At 39.6% G+C, this 21,372-nt stretch overlaps 1 protein-coding gene across 12 annotated transcripts in view; it reads left to right on the top strand.

Annotated features, from left to right (window-relative positions):
- NR3C1 (nuclear receptor subfamily 3 group C member 1) overlaps positions 1-21,372 on the top strand; it is a 109,341-nt gene that overhangs the window by 66,950 nt on the left and 21,019 nt on the right. For 10 of the 12 annotated variants that reach the window (XM_045183883.2, XM_045183884.2, XM_045183878.3 and 7 more), the window contains 3 exons: positions 11,037-11,203; positions 18,459-18,575; positions 20,916-21,194. In XM_045183883.2, coding sequence (XP_045039818.1) covers positions 11,037-11,203; positions 18,459-18,575; positions 20,916-21,194 — 563 coding nt within the window. The remainder of the gene's footprint in view (positions 1-11,036; positions 11,204-18,458; positions 18,576-20,915; positions 21,195-21,372) is intronic. The other 2 variants (XM_024575223.2, XM_024575221.4) reach the window with 1 other exon arrangement.

Here is a 21,372-nt window from a genome sequence, read left to right as displayed (position 1 = left end):
TATTGTGATATAACTGACAAAATATCACTTCTCTTGTCTTTATTTTTAGAGGTTTATACCTTTAAAGACAAGCACTGTACCTTCATTTTACTGGGTTCTAGAGGGAGCTGAAATAAAAGCATGTGTTAACCATGTCTTTTAACCAGAACTACATTTGGCTAGTCATTTTATTTTCAAGTTCACATGCACTTCAAACTGATATGGCTAAAAGAAGTATTCTCACATGAGCAAGAGGGCTCTGAATATCATAGGTATATATACCATCAGACTTGAAATATTTTAAAATATGACTTAAAATTAGGGATGAACTACTAAAAGATTCTTACAAATTGAGAAGACAAACACCCCAGTAGAGAAATAGGCAATTTTCATCAGTTGTCGACCAAGTATGTTTTCTGTTGGGAGTGAAGATGGATGGGTGGCGGGTGCACACGCCTGGTCTCCGGCAAGGGAGGACGGACAGTGCAACAACACATGCGGAGGGCCCAGAATCTGTCCGCTGGCTGTCCTCGTCCTTCCAGGAACATGCATACGTAATCAGAGGTGTTTGCAAAGGTCTCTGCACACCTGGGGATAGACAGTGAAAAACAGACAAAACGGGGTAACCAGTAATGAGGGAATGGCTGTGCTATAGCTCAATACTTGCACAACCAAAGAATGATGTAATAAAATAGTATTCTCATGGAACAGGAATTTTTCTCAAAATGTTAAGTGATGAACAACGAATGAACAGTGCTTCATATATAAAAAGCTGCATACAAAGCAGTCATCTATAGTGTTAGACCCAAAATAAATATATACAGTTTTTGTAAAGATTCAGGATATGTATAAAAGTGTTTACTGGTTTTCTCTAACAAAATTATGATAGCTTTATTCTCTAATTTAAACTTTTTGATGTTTTTCAAATTTTCTAAGTATTTTTTTTATAATTTAAACAGTATCTTCCAACTTAGCTTTGTTTGGCAAGTTGAATATAAAGCAATAATGTTGGAGTAGACTATGGACTAGATATAAAGAGAGAAACTGAAAAAAATAGTTTGGACTTTATGGACACAGTAATGGACACAGTAACGAGCTTTCCTCAGTGTGGGGACATGTTTATGTTAAGTTTATAACCATGAGTTAAAAGGTAAGCTAAAAGCTTACCTTTCCCATTTGAGTAAAAAAATGGGGTAGGCCTATACCCAGAAGCGCCTTCGCATGCTTACACTCGCGGGCCCTTAGTGTTCACATGTTGGTGCTGGCAGGGCGGGAAACAGATCACCTCCTTTCCAAATGAGACCCTCGGGTCCCCACTATCCACTGAGGTGGCAAAAATGTGAGTGCCTCACGTTGTCTGTTGTGTATGTTTCCTTTAGTCAGTGTTTCTCATTCTTCTCAGGTTTAGGGTTTACACTACATTTCAGAAATCACAAAACAGGTTCCCTTTATATTAGTTTACATCCTTTTGTCCCCTTTTGGGGGAGTGGGCAGATTTCCTCCTCAAGCTATATAAGTAGGCAAACTTCGGCAAACTACCTCCGTTGTAATTTCGAAAGATTCTCTCTTCCTCTTGCTCTGGGTATTCTTAATTATTATGTCTAAAGTGTTAAGATCCAGTCTGTGGTTCTTATAGAAAGTGGTGGATGAGAAAATATTGAATGAACACCTGGGGTGTCGAAACTGCCTTAGAGTGAGCCTGGGGTAGCCAGGCTCACGCATTGACTGCCCACCTGATGGGTCCCGGGGCACCTTGATCTGAAAACTTGCTAGCTTTCAGTATTACTGGGGGAGGATCATTTCTCAGCAATGAAACCTTTAGTCCAGAGTTGTCAGATATTTATGCTACAAATTAATGGCTTCTCCTTTAAAAATATCAATTTTGTGATTCATGCTTTTGGCAGATGGTAGATGTTTTGTGTTCTGTTTTAAACAACGTTTGAAAATTTTGTCAGTCATTGTTTTATTAGTTCCTTTTCTCCCTTGCCCCTCTCAGAACCTTATAATTTTTTGTTGCTGTGTTTAAAACTGTGCTGAATTGTGAAGTTTTTTTAAGTGATCATTTTGTTGAAAGTAACAAGTCTAAAACATACTTTGCTATTTTAAATTGAGAGCTTGATTTTCAGAAGCTTCATTTCTCTTAGACTTTGGAACGATGACTGGACGGGAATGTCAGATCTGCACTGGTACTCAGCAGCTTCTGATTCCTGCATACAGAAGTCACTGCTTGTATAAGAACTCAATTTTAAAATGCTTTCTAATGGCTGACTATTCACATTCTTATTCTTTTAAGGGAGTGATTAGGTTTAGTTAAAATAGTTTTTGCAATACTTTTGTGAGGATACAAACTTTGACAGAGCTTTTAAGACAAGCTTGAGAGAATTGCGGAATTGGTTTTATTTTTAAATCTGCTGCAAATTATTTTAGAAGTAAAATTACTATTGATCATAAATGGTTATCAATTTCAGAGCCTCCAGATTGCAGATTTCCCACTGCAACAATAGTTACTATTTATTTGTCTTCCAAAGAGTGCTGCCTGTGCCCTGGAAATTTTTACATTCTGAAGAATATCCCCAAAAAACTTTAAAACAACAGTCACAACATTGTTTGCTTTTAAAGTTTCTCTTCCATTCCATATGGTTTCTAAAATGTTAGCTAAGTGAAATAAGCCAGGCAGTGAGGGACAAATACCATATGATCTCACCTTTAACTGGAACATAATCAACAAAAGAAAAAAAGCAAACAAAATATAACCAGAGACATTGAAATTAAGAACATTGTAACAGTTGCCAGAGGGGAGTGGGGAGGGAATAGTGGGGAGAGAGGTCTATAAGAGCTACTATAAAGGACACAGGACAAAATCAAGGGGGAGGGTAGAGGTGAGAGAGGGAGGTGGGATTGGCTGGGGTGGGGTGGAGGGAAGGGGAGAAAATGCAGACAATTGTAACTGAATAAAAATAAATAAATTTTAAAAAAATATTGGTTAATTTGGTAATCTTCATAGCCGTGTAATATATTCCTGACAATCCATATATAACTCTAATTATATATTTTACCAATGAATCTTACCAAAGTAAGGAAATTACTGAATTTTAAAATAATTCACATGTAGTTTTTAAAAATGTTGTCAGCCTTCTTGATATCTGGAGAATGCAGGTTAAATAGATAATAAATGGGTATTAGTTAAAGCCATTAATTCTAGATCCGTGATAACCGTTACTTTGGGCATCTGCTCACCTGAGTTTCTGTGAGATGGAGCTCTGCTACCCTATAGTTAGTATCACTATAATTTGTTCTAATTGAATCACACTAAGTCTAAGAATCTAGGAGTTGAAGCCTGGGCTTTTCCCTGAGGGAAGGGAAGGAGTATGTGGCCTGAAAAGTTGAGGTTGGTTCCGAGGGTTTTGCTCCTTACTTTATACTAATATAATTATGATATTACAAAACTGTATTTTTTTTTTTATTGTACAAACATCTTTGTGGGGATTTAGAAATTGTGCAAGTCATGCAGTGTGAAATATACATTAGTTTGTAGATCATTTAAAAATTCAGCCAAACAGTACAGACTGTTGCACAATTTTAAGGGAACTGTGTTTACCACTTTGACCTGCTCCGGCAACCCTTACATAGACAGAAATCTTGCTTCGCAGACCGTGCTTGGAAGCAGACACAGGGCATTTGCTGCCTTTCACTGTGCATCAGTGAGACATCAGATCTCAGTCCACAGAGCAGAAGGCATCGTTCCTCAGCCTGAAGGCCTAGATGCACCTCAGCCTCCCAGTTCTGCCACTGGACTGTCATAGGAAGGGGGAGTGCTGGCTGAGAATGCTAATTTTGGTGTCAGAAAGACCTGGGACTGAATCCTGACTTTGTTAGTTACTGTGTTGCCTTAGACAAGTCAGCTTCTCTAAGTCTCCGTTTCCTCATTTGGAGAGCATTGAAAGTAGTACCCCCCTCATAGGTTTGTGGAGAGGAGTAAAGGGGATAATGTGCATAACGAAAGAGCTTGCATAGTAGTTAGGTGATGCCTGCATTCTGGGTATAACCTCATAGATATCTACCATGTTAGCTACCTCAAGTTCTCTTGCAGAACAGATGAAGATATAACCTATAAATACATTCAGTAAAATAACCTATACTGGACACTACAAGATGCTGGACTCTACCTAAAAGGAATTATCGATAGAAACATACATTGAAAGGTATTATAGGATCACCAGTGTACAGTGAGCAATGGCACTGGTAAGGGAACCTGGAGGTTGTCTTGGTGGACACTCCAGTCACTTCGTAGTTATTTGTAGGATACAGGGACCCTAAGGTGATCACAGAAACGAAATGGTTGTTGTAGAGGAGCGGAAGACATAGAATTAGAGAAAGAAGAACCAGGTGGTGCACCACACTGGGCTTGTACTATACACAGGGGAGGAGCCCAGAGACTTCTGATCATGATGGACAAGAGGAGGTTTAGCAGTGTGGTGGGTGGAATAGAAAGCAGCAGCCAGAGCCTGGAGACTGCTCAGCATAACCCACTGTGGTGGCTAAGGCAGGAGAGGGAAGGCACGCAGATGATGGTGGCAGTGGGTGTGGACAGGAAGGAAAAGATACGTGGTGTTATAGGGAGTCATAAATAGAATGTGGGGAAAGGGTTGGAGTTGGCAAACTCTCTGCATTTAAGCGAGGGTCACTAAGTGTAGTGACAGGAATTCAGGTCCCTCTAAGAATAGAGTAAGATATTTTAAAATGTTACTGTTGTAGTTAAGGTAGAAATGAGTGGTGTTTTGTTGTTGTTGTTGTTGTTGTTGTTGTTACCTTTAAATATTTCATAGTAGTTATATTACAAATTACAGTATATGGCCAAAATTCCAGAATTCATTCCACTGGGGTTGAAATTGATGGCTGTGGAGTTGTTTTTGAGCTTGCGTCTCACCTGTGATTAAGTTTTGTTTTGGTTTTTTTACATCTTTTCATTACTTGATTTTCCTCATAAACCAAGTGTTTGTAGTTTTACTAGATTTTATTTTTAGGGAGTAGGGAAATGATATGTTACCTTCCCCTTTTTATGTTGGCTCAGCTGTGTGCTGTTCTGTAGGTATCTGCATTTATAGTGAGTTGTATATAAGACAGCAATAAGAGTGCCATTCTCTCAAAGCTGTTCTTGCCCTCTTTGAAGATGTCACGTTCATAATTCTGTATGTGCCAACAAATCAGTACTCCTTCAGCTAATTCAGGGATAAATGGGCAGTGAAAAAATACAGTAGCCTGGTGTGTACAGCAGAGTATTTACATTTTTCCTAATGAACAAAGATAAGAAAAATGCAGGTGGTTTTAATGTGTAAAAACCATTAAAGGCTAGTGCTGGAGGAAAAACTAAAGTTAAATTACTGACTCAAGTTAATCACTAGACCCATTTAGTACCTGGCCTCAGCTCTGTCTTCCATGTCCTTTTGGACTTGTCTTCGATCAAATAGTATTTAGGGCTACCTCTGTGGGGCAGTTGCTCCCTTTGAAGGTAGTTTAGAAGGTTTTTAAATGTTTCTAGCCCTTGTTGAAAAATTTCCCCTCAACTTCATGTTGCTTACAGTTTTGTGGCAAGAGCTTCTCACCCTTAGCACCACCAGCATCTGCAGCTGGATGACTCTGTGTTGTGGGGGACTGTCCTGTGCATTCTAGGTACTGAGCTGCACCCTAGCCTCTTCTCACCAGATGCCAGTAGTACTTCCCCAGGTTTGACAACCAAGAATGTTTCTGCTCAATGCTAAATGTCCCCTGGGGAGTAAAACTGTTCCCAGCTGCTTTATGGTTTTGGGACAAAACTCTTAAGCCAATGAGAATATACCTAGTTCCACTTGCAGTTGGCAAAAATTAATCCAGTTGTAGAAGCTTTATTTTCAGGATTTTTTCTCATGTTAGTTAATACTTATTCTGTGAGGTGATACTATGCTTTTTGCTTTTTTAAAATGGATTTATTGCATTTCATTGAAAAGCTGTTGATTAAATTTGCTTACATTGAAGGGTAACCCAACCACACCCATCGGGTTTGTAATAGTGTATCATCTCTGTTCTATTCTCTTTGGGGGAAAGCCTCTGACTTAGTAAGCAACACTATCATTTTGCCAGGTACATACAACCCCCATTTAGGAATAGGGCAATTGAGATTTAGAGAGATTAAAAGGCTAGGTAATGAGTTCTAGCCTGTCTGACTTAAGAGTCCTCACTATTCTCTATACTAGGAATTCTCAACATGTGGTCCTTGGACCCCCCAGGGAGGCCCCAAGGTCTTGTCAGAACTATTTTCATGATATTGTTCGCTTTATTGATATTTGCATGAAAAACTTCTGGCATCTTAGGGTAGTTACAGTAGGCACTGTATTCACTGCCATGCATTCATGGTTTAAAAAAAAAAAAGCAAGCTGCCAGTTTCTCTTAAGAATATCCCTGAGGAAGCAAAATAGGAATTGTGTTAAATCTCTACCCTTGAACAGGTGTCTTTTAAACACACCTGTGTGATTTAAAATGGGAAGACACAGAAAGCACGAGTGCGGCCTGTAGCATTCGATAGCGATCTCAAAGCAAAGCACATGCAAGACTAAGCAGTGAGCCGAACAAGCCACTTTTCTCATGGTGTACCCTCGCTAACCTGCGACTTTCTGCCTTGGGTACTTGACACATTTTCTCAAAAATGACTGAAGTCAGCTTATCACGTCAAGGAAAACAACTGACAGTATTTGTTGCCAGTTGATAAAAATTAGAGCTTTCAAACAAACTTTAGAACTTTGGAAGACACAACTGCCACTGTGAGCTTAACAAGTAGGACTCCTTTGTGCTGGATAATGAGCTATGTCAACGCTTGGAAGGGCTGCGCAACTCAGGGAACACTAGAACAAAGTCATGCATGGGTAGAAGACCCCTTCCCAGGGAGCGGTGGGCCGGTGGGTTTGATGTGACGAGTACACGGAGTTCACTAACATGGTTTCAGATTCCACATTGGCACAGTAACCTTTACAAAACCAAATTGTTGAATTTTGATATAATATCAAAAGAATATCTACAATTACCTAAACTTAACCTTCTAAGGGACCATTAACTTTCCCCTCACAGGGAAGGCTATTCATACAGTACTTCTCTCTTTCCCTAGGGTACTCCAGAAGGGAAGGAAGGATTGGGGGAGGGAGAAAAAAGAAGTTAATGGGGAAGATTGAAGAGAGATGTATTGTTTGATGATCACCAGGTGTGTGCCAGTCCTTTATGTAAATGTGATGTCGTATCATCCTAGAGTCAGGCTGTCAGCCAGCCACTGCTGCACCGTTCGGACCCTTGGAGCAAGGGTTTGAAAAGACTAGTCTGTGTGTGTATTTACTTGACTCTCTTCCTAGTAGTACTATGACACAAGAGGCAGGTAAAAAAATACTCTGCTGCTCCTGTGTGGATCAGAGTTAAAGGTTCATTACCATTTCAGTAACGCACTTCTTGCATGACATGACTTCCTTGTAAGATACAGCCTCTGTGCCCTCACAGTGCCTGGCAGTCAGGGGCCAGGAAGCATGTGCTGAATGAAAGGGTATAATTTGCCTGCACCTTTTACATGCTTCCCAAGGTGTGTGATTAACTAATCCATGACTGTCCATCAGTGATCCTCCTTCCATCAGTTGCTTTTCTTCAAGAGAATCAAATAGAAAAAAACAACTTTATACATGTTTTTTCTCTCGTAAACTCAGTAGCCTCAGGAGTAACTCAGCATCCATTCTGAATGGGAAACTGCATTCAGGTGTTCAGTGTGAACAGTCATTTTGTTCCCATGACTCTTCACTAAAAAGAAAGCACCGAGTGTGAGTCAGTCACCAACAGAACCTCAACAGCTGCAGAATGTCATACACGCTCTTACTACGGTGTGCTGCATTTTCTGTCTTCCTTCCGTGCATCGGTAAAAAATGGTGATTCCATATGGATTCCCTTTGAGTTCTAACCATTTTGTTGTAGCCCAACTCTTTTAGCAGTATCATAGGGTCACATTTGCCATTGAATACCATTCTGCATTCATCCATTTCTCCCAATGGTGTTCATTATAAGGCCATGGTAGTCCTCATATTTGCGTGACAAAAACTGATTTTTTTCCACCGACGTCTGTGGTATACCTGGCAGCCTTCCCCGTGCTCAGTTCTTACCTGATACAGCCCAGAGTGACTGTGTGAAGGGGTGCCAAAGCCTGACTTCAGCTCCAGATCCTTAGCTGCACTTCTATCAATCCATCTGTTCTTTTAGTTTTAACTTTCTCTTCTGTCATCTGTAGCTCAGAGTTCAGTGGACTGATGCTCTTAATTCATAAGTGAGTATTTGTGAGTACTGTTGTAGGTTTTAGACTTAATACTATTTTCCACTTATATAATACTTACGTAATGCTTTTCCTGAAATCTCCAGTTTTCTTGAAAGAGAAAAGAATGAAGATTTATCAGGTGCCAGCGAAATGCCAGAACTGTAGGCTTGACTTTCTGTGTTCTCTTTTCACAGCACACACATGGGTGGTGTCCTTCCCAGCTTAGTCTTGAGGAAACTGAGGCTCAAAGTAGTAGACACCAACCAAGGTCACACAGCTTTTCAGTGCAAGAGCTGGGACCGGAAGCGTGTCGGTTTGATCACAAACAGGCACCCCCAACTAGAGCACGACCTCGCCTAGAACCTGTGGCGTCCTTTCCACAGGTTTGTCAAGAGGATAGAGGAGATTCTATTCCTGAAAGCAGTTTAACACTACAAAGTATTACAAATGCTATTTAATTTAAATACATACATACATATAAGTATTACATATGAGAATTAACATTTCAAATCTTTAGATGTTGCACTTATTTTCCATAAACTAAATATACAAACAACTGGCTGGTCCCTAAAAATAGATGTCAGATGACAGAGATTGGCTGAGCAGGAATAGGAGCATCTTCTGAACAGAAGCCAAGGAAGTTTTGCTTCCCTCACACATTGCTCCGTTCACTCACTCCAAAGCCTTCCTGTTTCTCTGTAAAACCTGGGCCCAGAGCAGATCCTCTACATTAGTCACAGGTTCCATTAATCAAGGGTGGCTACCTACAGCACAGTTAGCTCCAGTTATTCATTCATTGTAGGCTTTCAATATGTACTCAGTCCCCTCTCCCAGATCTAGTAGGGAGTCACTGCCTTGTGACATGAAGCATCCAGAAATTCTTCCTGACGGTATTCAGAGAGCAGTGTGAACCCCTGGGGCCTATTCCCAGAACTGGGATGGTGGGAATGCTGTCCTGTTGACTAAGCCCCCTGGACGGACGAGGGTTGGCAAGGCACCATAAACTTGCTGTGAGGATGGAATCTAGGGGGAGCTTTTGGGTTTAGTGACCTAATTACTTTGAGTTACCTTTATAAAACAAATTGTCATTCTATAATTACCTTTTAACCTTTATTCCTGAAACAGAACAAAGATGTTACTTCATAAATATAATTTCTAACCATGTTGATAACCAAAACAAGTTTAGTTTACTCTGTGAATTTGAGTATATTTGTACTTGAGATTTAATACACTGAGTCCTCACTTACTGACAACATCCATAGTTTCTGTGACTTAAAGTGAAACAATGGATCACAGAACAACACTGAACAGCTACGTTATTTGAGGGCCTACTGTACTGTTATTGGCTACAGCTATAAAGGACGACAGAGGGACAGCTAACACCCAATTGAAGGGTCTTCCTCAGTGCCACTGTCTCTTTTAGAGAATAGGCAGATTGTGAAAATTTTAGAGAGAAGTAATGGTGTGCTTATGAACTTTCTTACATAGGTGATATATAACACCCTTTTTAATATGTATAGTTCCAAAATCAGTAGATTGCTACCATTCACATTTTTGAAGAACACATAACCAGAGAAGGAATGGGTAATCTCCAGAAACTCTTTTTAGAGACGCTTTCTAGTTATAGAAAGGTACAAGGTCAGAAACTCTTGAGTTACAAAGCAGTTTTGGTGCTAAAGTTAACCTGTAAGATGAAGATTCCTTAGGAAAATACCACATTGGAAACCGTTATATGATCTATTATGAAGTGTTTCATACTTAATTTTTCTTTCAGCATTAAAAGGATCACTGGTTTGTTGGTGTATAAATATATAAGCAAATGTGGCAAAATGTTAAGAATGGTGAATACAGGTAAAGAGAATATATCCATTGTACAAATCTTACAACTTTTCTGAGTGTTTAAAAATTTTCAAAACAAAAATTAGGAAAAGAATGTTCATATATAAACACTAGACCTGCACTCATTGTGATGAAAAGTCTGCAGAATGAAAAAATGAGACTTAGTAGAAGCAGCCGATTACTATTTTCCATCTTTTTTTCCAGAGCACAACTCTGCCAAGTGGGGCAGATAGGATGGTCCCCGCTATCTAAAGCCTAGAGCTTATCCAGTCACACTGCAAGGCAGATGGGGAGTCACACAAAGAAACTTTTCTGCCTCCGTCTCTTTAACGTCATGAAAAACTGTGGTTTGGGGTAGGGTGACACTGGGGATGAGAGGTGTTGGACCAGACTCCCGCTGTAAACAGCTTTGGCTCAAGCAGGGGGCATGAGAACTGTGGTGAGATGTGATTAAATTTATCAAGATGCCTCCCAATATATTAAAATTAGTGGGGGGGGAGTTGATGTCCTAAGCAATTAAAGGGGTAGGAGGAATTTTTGGGGGGTGATCTGTCTCTTGATTGTGGTGTTAAGTTATACAACTATTTAGCAAAACTCATCAATAGTGAGTGTTGTTATAGGAAAATGTTATTTATAATCACCTTCATCAGGTGAAGTTGATTAAGGTGATTATCAATATAAACTGAAGCACAATCTTTTTAGGGGATACTGAAAAGGAAATGACCTCACTCTTAATTTTCCACAAAATAATTATTTGAATATATTTAGGTAGGTAGGATATTTGAATGCTTGCTAGTACTTGAAGCCAGAGTTTAGTGGAGTGAGAGGCTAAGAGAACTGTATTTTGATGTTTATTTTTTGACAGTTGTGATGGCTAAATGACATCACTGCTTTCTTTTTTTTTCAGCCCTGGGATGAGACCAGATGTGAGCTCTCCTCCATCCACCTCCTCAGCAGCAGCGGGACCACCTCCCAAACTCTGCCTGGTGTGCTCTGATGAAGCCTCAGGATGTCATTACGGGGTCTTGACTTGTGGAAGCTGTAAAGTCTTCTTCAAAAGAGCAGTGGAAGGTAGTGTGTGTTTTGAAGAGTTTATTTTTCCTTTTTTTGGTTCTTATTTCTCAAGAGTGGATATTGAAATTTCTGTTATAGGCAAAGCTCATTAAGCCTACAAATCAGTCCAGCGGGGAGGGGTGGAGGTGGCTCCTAGGTCTCTAGGAGAAAGAGAAATTTTAAAAAGCAACCAAGAACAGAACTAGAATAAAACAGAAAATAAACTGAAGGGAGAAAGCTTGGCCATAGAACAGAAGGCAACTGTAAGAAAGCGGTAGGTATCATGTGAAATGATGGTGTTGGGTTTAGGCAGTAACATAACCCTCACTGTATTAGAATCACAAGCTGGGATTCCCATAAATTAATTTGTTAAAGTCACCAACTATTTCAGTCTGGCAAAAATGAATGACAGAACTGGGGGGGACAAAAGGGTGTTTTGCCTTTGAGCCAGGGCACGGTGCTGAGTGGTGTAAATACAACACGAGAGTTGACCTCTGCCCTCTGGGAGGTCACAGTCTGCGTGACGCACAAGCTGAGTTGACGAGGCCCCACGATTGCAGTACAGAGGGTGAGTGATGAACTGCCCAGAGATTAGGAAAGAAGGCATTTTAGAGGAAGTGATTTCACTCTACAAACGTTATAGTAACACAGACTTCACCCTTGTTGTAGTCTCAGCTTGCGGACAAGAGCATCAACTCTTTAAAGAAGGAGAAATTGCTTCCATAGCAAATTATTACCGGAAGTCACTGGTATTTTTCTAACAGCACCAGTGAATCCCCTTGGGAAAGTTATGTAGCAGTTTGGGAGCCATGTGACCTGAGTAAATTACCTAAACATTACTCTGATATATTAATTTTTAAAGAGATAATTATTCATTCATAGTATGATAAGAATTATTATTTTTTGGCTAGAATTCTGCATGTCTTTTAAAAGTTAGGTGAGTCATTTTCTTTTGTTTGAATTACTTTAAAAAAAAAACTTACTGTATTTTTTCCATTACCATTTAACCCCCTTTCCTTCCCCCTCTCCCCTGCAATCCATACACTGTTGTCCATGTCCATGAGTCATTTTTCCTTTTTGCTGGATCCTTCCACCCCGCAACTTCCCCCACCTCAGAGCTGTCAGCCTGCTCTGATTCTGTCTCTGTTTTGCTTGTTAGTTTGTTCATTAGATTCCACATATAAATGAGATCATATGGTGTTTGTGTTTCCTTGACTGGCTTACTTCACTTAGCATGTTCTCCAGACCCATCCATGCTGTTGCAAAGCGTAAAATTTCCTTCATTTTTTTTTGCAGCTGAGTAGTATTCCATTGTATAAATGTCCCATAGTTGTTTTACCCACTCATCTACTGATGGGCACTTGGGCTGCTTCCATATCTTGGCTATTGTAAATAACACTGCAGTGAACATTAGGGGTGCTTATGTTCTTTCAAATGAGTATTTTGTATTTCTTTGGATTTCTTGTATTCCCAGAAGTGGGGTCCCTGGGTCAAAAGGCAGATTCACTTTTAATGTCTTGAGGTCTCTCCATACTGCTTTCCACAGTGGCTGCACCAATCTGCATTCCTACCAGCGGTGCAAAAGAGTTCCCCTTTCTCCACATCCTCACCAGCACTTGTTGTTTGTTGATTTCTTGATAGCCATTCTGACAGGTGTAAAATGGTATGTCATTGTGGTTTTAATCTCTCATAATTAGTGGCATTGAGCATCTTTTCATATGTCTATTGGCCATCTGTATGTCCTCTTTGGAAAAGTGTCTGTTCAGGTCCTTTGCTCATTTTTTAACTGGATTGTTTGGTTTTTTGGAATCGGGTTTTATAAGTTCTTTATAAATTTTGGATACTAACCTCTTATCAGATATATTGGCAAATATGTTCTCCCATTCCATGGGTTGTCTTTTTATTTTGTTCATGGTTTCCTTTGCTGTGCAAAACCTGTTTGGATTGATGTAGTCCCATTAGTTTATTGTTTCCCTTGCCTGGGGTGATATTTTGGATAAACTATTGGTACAAGCAATGTCCAAGATTTTACTGCCTATGTTTTCTTGTAGGGTTTTTATGGTTTGGGTTCTAATATTTAAGTCTTTAATCCATTTTGAATTTATTCTTGTGTATGGTGTAAGAAGGTGGTCTAGTTTCATTTTTCTGCATGTATCTGTCCAATTCTCCCAGCACCATTTACTGAATAAACTGTCATTAGCCCATTGTATGTGTTGGCTTCCTCTGTCAAATATTAATTGACTATAAAGGTGTGAGTTTATTTCTGGCTCTCTATTCTGTTCCCATTGATCTGTGTGTCTGTTTTTATACCAGTACCAGGCTGTTTTGATTACTTGGCCTTGTAGTATAGTTTGATATCAGGTAGTGTGATTCTTCCAGCTTTGTTGTTCCTCCCCAGAATCACTGTTGGATTACTTTCTTTGATACATTAGCAAAGTATAAAATCACTTGTTACCCAACTTACAGCACAGGGATGCAGGTTTTGGCCAGTTTAGTAGCCCCCGACTATTGAGTAAAGTCGTAAGTAAAGCCCACTCCTGCTTAGTGAAATGCCTCTAACAAAGTAGTAACAGATATTATGTACAGCAGACCAGAGGGAAGGAAGCCTCCTCTTATCCTCACTTTACTTTATTCAGCACTTTCTTAACTGATCAGTTATTTCCATGATGTGTAAGTGCAGTGGTAAGAGTAACACGGTATTGCTGTACATCACAAATAATAATTCCATTGATTTCTGAAAGTGAAATTCAGAGTGAGACAGTGGAGCCTTAAAAGAAATATGGTATTTTAAAAAATATTTTTCATTCTCCTCCATTTTAACTAATTATTCTTTAAAACAGGGCTACAGACTGAAGTGCCTGCAGGGACCAAGTATGTCATTCTGGCCAAGTGCAATATGACTGGGGGAAGGAGGGCAGGTAGTGCTGGTCGGGTGCAAGGGTGCCCCTACCAGAAAGCCTCCCGGGCAGTGGGAAAGGAGAGATGTAGCTAAACATGCTTCACAATTAAAAACACCACTGCAAACAAGATGCCCTCTGATCTTAATCCCTCCTTTAGAATTAAATTTTTGTACTTGTTTTTAGGTAAAATTTAATTGAATATTAGCTCCACTGTTTCACAACATTTATCATTTAAATATTTCAGTGAAGTGCGATGGCTAGATTACATGATTAATAGGAAAAGTTTAAGTGTGGACTGTGTTAAGCACCCTTTACTTGGACTTTAATGTTTTCAAGGTCCCTTTAAGGTCTAAAATTCTGTAGTCCTTTGATAACCTATCAGACATGATGAAAATGTTTTAAAGCCCAGATACATATTTCGGAGTGCTTCTTAAAAATTATAAAGAGGTAGCTTGCATGATTTACATTACACTTAGCACTCCACTTATAACATCTTCTATAAAAAAAGTTATCCCCAAAATTGGCATATTATAATAAATACCCAAACATTTAACTATTTTTAGGAGATTTGCGTTTTACCTATGTAATGTCCATACAACCCACATCAAGGATACTTTGAATTTTTTATTCAGTATTCTGAAAGTCTCTTTTCTGCACACAGAAAACAACTTTGGGTAGCTCCAGTTCTATTGGTGTTATGTGTTCAGTTGTCTTTTCTCCCGAGTCCCTTTTTCATATGCTCCCTTTGCATAGAGGTACATCTGATCTTTGTTAGTGGGTCATAATGGAGATTGGCATGAGCTGCCCCTCACCACGCACCGAGTACTGTGCTTTATGTGTCGTACCGCTTACTTACAGCTGAGAACCCTCAGATGCTCCCATGCTCTGGGTCTGATGGACTGAGACCCTGAGGCTCAGGGAGTTTAACTGGCAGAACTAGGACTGAAACATAGCTGTCTCCAGACAGGCTCTTCACCTCAGTGTCCCCCTGACACCCTGAGAGGTGTGTGATAAAAATCTGTCACCGGGCAGTTTATGATCTAGTTAGATCCTGGGATGAAAGTGAGAGCATGGGCATTGTTAGGTAGCTGTCTTTTACTCAATGCTTACAATGTGCTGGGCACTGCAGGAGAACCTTCTCCTCAATTGCCTTTAACTCCTACAGAAGCCCAGCCAGCCAGGCGCTAATTTTCCAGATTTACAGATGGGGGACAGGGGCTCAAAAGAGTTAATAAACATCACTGAAATCACACAGGTAGGAAATAGAGCTGCGATTCAGATCAAGGGCTTTCTGGCACCTACCAGTGCCCTTTCCACTATACCTCACTGCTTTTGAGAACAGGTGGAGAAAGCAGCTCAAGCCAGCTGTCACAGTTCTCCCTGAAAACTTGGCTACTTCAACTAGGGTATACAGACTGCAGAAAACCCTAGAACATGCCCTTTGCTGGGTTACCCATTTCCTGTACCACGTTGACAATCTTGTTCATGTCTATGTATCATTGTCCTTTCTATTATAATTTTTTAAATCCTCACCTGAGGATATGTTTATTGATTTTAGAGAGAGGGAATGGGCAAGAGAGAGACATGTAGATGTGAGAGAAACATCAGTTGGTTCCCTCCCGTAGGCACCCCAACTGGGGCTCAAACCCGTGACCTTTTGGCACAGGACAATGCTCCAACCAACTGAGCCACCCAGCCAGGGCACTGTCCTATTTATTAACTAAGGTTTTTCTTAGATAATTCTTTTATTTAAAAAAAAAAAAAAACCCAACAACTTTACTATCCCTACTCTATTACCTATTGCTATATAACAAACTACCCCCAAATGAGTAGATTAAAATGAGGCATTTCTTGTGCCATACAGTTTCTGAGAGTCAGTAATTTGGGAGCAGCTTCTTAACTGGGTAGTCCTGGGACACTTGTGAGGTGACACTCAGACCATTGGTGGGGCACAGTCACCTGAAGGGCCGCTACCACCCCATTCACATTGCTTCTGGCAGGAAGCTTCAGCTCCTCACTGTAGGAGCCTACTCCAGGGCTGCTGTCAGCATAACAGCTGGCATTCCCCCAACAAGTGATCTGCCAGAAAAAGTGTGACTGACATGGAAACAGTGTCTCCATAACTTAATCTCACATGTGACATACTGTCATTTCTGCCATATTTTATTGGTCACACAGACAATCCTGGGGACTACAGAGACCACAGGGGCCATCCTGGAGGTTGGCTACCATCCCTATCACAAATAGGAACTAGCTAGAATCACTTGCCAAAAATAGATTTTAACCACAAAAATAAATATGATGCAAACAAAACAATGTTAAGAAATTCCACTTGGCTTGAAGGCTTTTCTCCTGATGTCTATTCCATTAGTTAGAAAAGGAATTTACCAAGTGGTATTTACCAAAGGGAGACTCCAAACTGAGATATCCCATTGTCCCATTGTCAAGTCCCATTGGATTGACAAGGAGTGACTATTTGTGGTTCCTGTCCATGCCTTGTAAAAAAAAGTGACCACTCCTTATTTTGTAAGAAAGACACAGATTTGCCCAATTTCACACTAATAACCAGATCGGTAGGACTAATGTTAAAGATAATCTTCCCGCCCCCGTCCCAATCCTGTAGCTCAGATTCTTACATGTGCCTAAGACATAGTTTTACCTAGGATAAAGAAGTCATTTTCAGCATAATGTACACATGCTGATGTTTTGTTTGCATATGAATAAAGCATTAGAATATTTTGGTTTTAGCGATGAGTAATTTTTCAATTGTCTTTCCAAGTAAGATGGTGATTTGGTGATATTCTTATGGAATAGAAAGTTTTTATATTATAACTATTTCAACTATGAATACATCTGTTGTTCCTACTTTTGCTTTAATAGAGGATAGAACTACTGGGTTAATGCTTGCACTTTATGTTCAAGTAAAGCAGCTAGAAACATATACATTGTAGAAAGGAATTGAAACAGCTGGTGCAGACATTTGGTATTAGAGGCCAGTTCTGGAACTGGGCCATTAGTCAACTCTGTGGCTTGTCACAAAGAATTGAACCTGATACAGTTAACCATCTACCTAAAACTAACGCTTAAAGAGCACTGTGACTTATATTAGGAAGTAAATATAGTTCATTTTCACCCAAGGCAAGTATTAGGTTGTCCTATGCATAAAGGATCTTTTCCTAAAAATCAGAAGTATATTCAACCTAGTGAATTATTTTTTTTTCTTTAAATATGATTTATTTTTGAGGAGAGAAGTGCCTTGCAGTCTTTTGAAGACTATCCCCTCCAGTGGAAGGTACATGGACTCTTGGTTATCTGGGGTATTTATGCTGACCTTGTGTAGGAGGGTCCTTTGTTTTTGCCGGGACAGCAAATCCTCAGATAGTTTTCTTCAACATTCAATAACCAGGTTAAAAGAAAATTACAAGACTGTGCTTATGGGGAGGGGAACGGGGGGGACATGGAGATTTTCAGTCTTTTCCTTTTAAAGTTTCCATGAAAATTTTTGCCAGGGGAAAACTACACTTCTACCTTGAACACATCTTCTGGCACCCAATTATTTAATAACTAGGCACCACAAGATTTTAGACAGTAGTGGTCTTTTAATGTCTGCGGTCCATGGTGAAGTCAAACATTCTTATATTCTAAAAGCATATGAAATAATTAATAAATCTCTTTAAGATCTATGTACAGTGGATTAGTTTGCCAAATCTGTGATTCACCTAACTAGCTGATGTCAACCTTAACTTCCAAGATGAAGTGTTTACATGTTGCTTCATTTAAAACTGGGAGAAGGAACAGTTTATTTGCATGTGGTGGCATGAAACTGAATGAAAGTCATTTTCCCTTTGGGACTCTCAGAGTATTTTAAAGCCTGTCTCCTTTGTCTTTAGTCCTCCTTAGCATCAGGTCAGAAGTCATCATAAAATAGAGATTGTAGGCATCTTCTGTAACCGTTAAAGGAAGAAACTGTGGAAAGCACAGTCCATCAAGAAAGAGGTCCCCCTTGACAGGGAGTGACTAGAAAGGCGTGAGAGAGCCTTTGTGGGGTAGTGCTCAGCTTCTCGACTGGAGTGCTGGTCACATGGAGGTGTTTGGTTTGTGAAAATGTGTTAAGCAGTACATTTATGATTTGTGCACTTTTCTATTTGTACGCTCTGTAAAATTTGTTAATGACCTATGTTTAATTTGTTGACCAGAATAAGATTTTTTCAGTTGACCTTTCAATGTTGAAAAGGCAGCATGAGCAAGCACACTGTACCTCCGGTCATCGGTGCCTTTGCTGTTTGGCTGTGCTCCACCCAAAACAGAACAGCCACTCCAGAAAAACACCCTTTCAGACCTGTGACATTTTAACGGTGCCTTTATTTTCCATACAGGACAGCATAATTATCTTTGTGCTGGAAGAAATGATTGCATCATTGATAAAATTCGAAGAAAGAACTGCCCAGCATGCCGCTATCGAAAATGTCTCCAAGCTGGAATGAACCTGGAAGGTAATGTAAAGACCTGAAAGGAATTGTCTCTGCAGAATATACAAATTTTACTCTTTAAAATATAAGTAAGCAGATGTAATAATTTAGTCATTATAGTACATATGTGCCTGACTAGCACAATTTTATATTATTGCTCAGTAAAAGCAGGATTTTTTAATGAAATTTCATATTTTGCTTAAGTTTATTCACCAGCTCTTATTACTTAATTCAGTATAGTCAGACTGTATACTTAAACAATGAAATTACATAATAATGATAATTACAATACTTGAGGCAACATTACTTCTGTAGACCTTCAGAGGGGGTAAAACATCTTCAAGGGTACCGTTTATGTAACAAGTGTTATAATTAACATTAATCTCATTTACAAGCTTTCCTCCGCAAAGTGTGGAATTCTACTTTAAGTGGAACTTCAAGTTCCATGACCATGATGATGGTGATCTAGTGACCCATGTGCTCAGACTTTGTTGTGACAGTAACACTTTCATGCAGCAAGTCCTCACCAGGAGGGCAGGCACCAGAGTATAACAGTGCCTGTGTTCTAGAAGCTTACTGTCCAGTTAGGGTGCAGAGGGAAGTCACAGAATAGTATGGCACACTGCAGAAGGAATAGAGACACACAGCATGAGGAGGGTCACCCAATTCTGTCCTAAAAGGCAGGGAAAGCTTCCTGGAAGAAGCTACATTGAATCTGAAATCAAAAAAAAAAGCTGAGTGGGAATTAGGTGAAATAAGGGCAGAGACATGATCATGTTTGTATGTTAGACGGACCCACCTCCTGTGAGAGAGCAATTAAACAGGACATGGTGGTGTCGGAGGGGAATGGCACCATGCGGTTCTTTTGAAAGAAGAGACCCCACCAGCTCTCCCAGAGCCAGATTCTTTCCATGAACTCAGTGCAGCAAGGGGTGTGACTGGATACTTTTTCCTCATAGTAAATCATTCTCAAGATATATTTTAAGGCAACCTTACCTGAAGTGCCTAGCATCTGACTACAGATAGGTGTTTTTTTTAAAAAATTGATTTGAGAGAGAGGAAGTCGATTTGCTGTTCCACTTACGTAATGCATTCACTGGTTGCTTCTTGCATGTGTCCTGACTGGAGATCAAACCCACAGCCTTGGCTTATCGTGTCAGTGCTCTAACCAACTGAGCTACCCAGCCAGGGCTGAATAAAGATAAGGTTTTTTAATGATGATCCCAAATGTTTTATACTTACTTCACTTTAAGGTGCAATTGTAATCATTACAAAATATAGCTTTATTTTTGATACAGAGAGTCAAGTGGACTCTGGCTGGTGTGGTTCAGTGGATTGAGTGCCTGCCTGCGAACAGAAAGGTCGCCAGTTCAATTCCCAATCAGGGCATGTGCTTGGGTTGTGGGCCAGGTCCCCAGTTGGGGGCACACAAGAGGCAGCCAATCAATGTTTCCCTCTCTTTCTCTCTACCTTTTCCTCTCTCTAGATAGATAAAATTGTTTTCTTAAAAAAAGAATACTATTAATTCTGTGCTTGCTTCAGCACAAAGACTAAAAAATAGTAATTCCTATTTGTCACTAAAACAACAAAGAGTATAACTATGCTTACTAAAAAAACTACTGAATCCATGTTGTAATCTGATTACACTGTTCCAAAGTCAAAGATAAAAGATGACTTTAGTTACTTTATACATAATATTACTATGAAAATGGATGCTTTAGGTTTATAGTCATCAATATAAATCTCTCATAAAAGGGAAATTATCCACTAATAATTTATGTGAAGAAATGTAAAGGTTTTCTCTTTATCTACCCAAATGTTTTTAGTCCCAAGCCGTATTCATGATTAGAGGCAAAAAAAAGAGGATTTTTCTGCTGTTAGAACTAATGTTCAGCATGTGATCTGCTCTGTCATTTTCCTATCTTGATAAGAAGGGGACTTTGTGCAAGGGACTGAACAGTATAGCTCTCTTCTCTCTATATATTACCATAATTTATAGCAACCCTAAGCTAGAGTTTCTTGTTTGGTATTACAAGCTTAGATTCCTTCTTTCAATTGATAGTAAAAGTAATTTGTATTATATAACCAATGAAAATTTTGACTTTGGAGTGAAAGAAATTACTTTATGGAAGAATTATGAAAGTGATTTGCTTAGACTGCTTTAACATAGTATTTATTATTGTAAGATAGTTTCGAATAAAGTATAACTATAATAGAGAAGTAACTGGCTTATATGTAGCAGGAAAAAAAATTTTCTCTTATTTCGTGTCATTTTATCATGAGTGCAAAATAAAAGATTTCTACTCTTTGCCACCTCCACCTTCCCATCACATCTCATTTGTGTGTGTTTTTTAATGCCCACAGCTAGAAAAACAAAGAAAAAGATCAAAGGAATTCAGCAGGCAGCTCCAGGTGTCGCACAAGAAACTCCTGAAAATCCTGCTAACAAAACAGTAGTCCCTGCAGCGCTACCACAAGTCAGCCCTACCCTGGTGTCGCTGTTGGAGGTCATCGAGCCCGAGGTGTTGTTTGCAGGGTACGATAGCTCTCTTCCAGATTCCACTTGGCGGATCATGACCACACTCAACATGTTAGGCGGACGGCAAGTGATTGCAGCAGTGAAATGGGCAAAGGCATTACCAGGTAAGATGAAAAAGATGACACAGCTAAGGTGCAAACCTTTGTACTTCCCATTTTGTACCTCATGTCATGATCACTACGATATGTCTAGTAGCATCCGTCACCATACAGAGGTGTTAAAAGGTATTATTGACTCTTCCCTGTGCTGCACATCACATCCCCGTGACTTACTCATTTTGTA

The sequence above is a fragment of the Desmodus rotundus genome, chromosome 10, assembly GCF_022682495.2.
Source record: "Desmodus rotundus isolate HL8 chromosome 10, HLdesRot8A.1, whole genome shotgun sequence".
NCBI classification, from domain to species: domain Eukaryota; kingdom Metazoa; phylum Chordata; class Mammalia; order Chiroptera; family Phyllostomidae; genus Desmodus; species Desmodus rotundus.
This window is presented reverse-complemented; position numbering and strand designations above follow the sequence as displayed.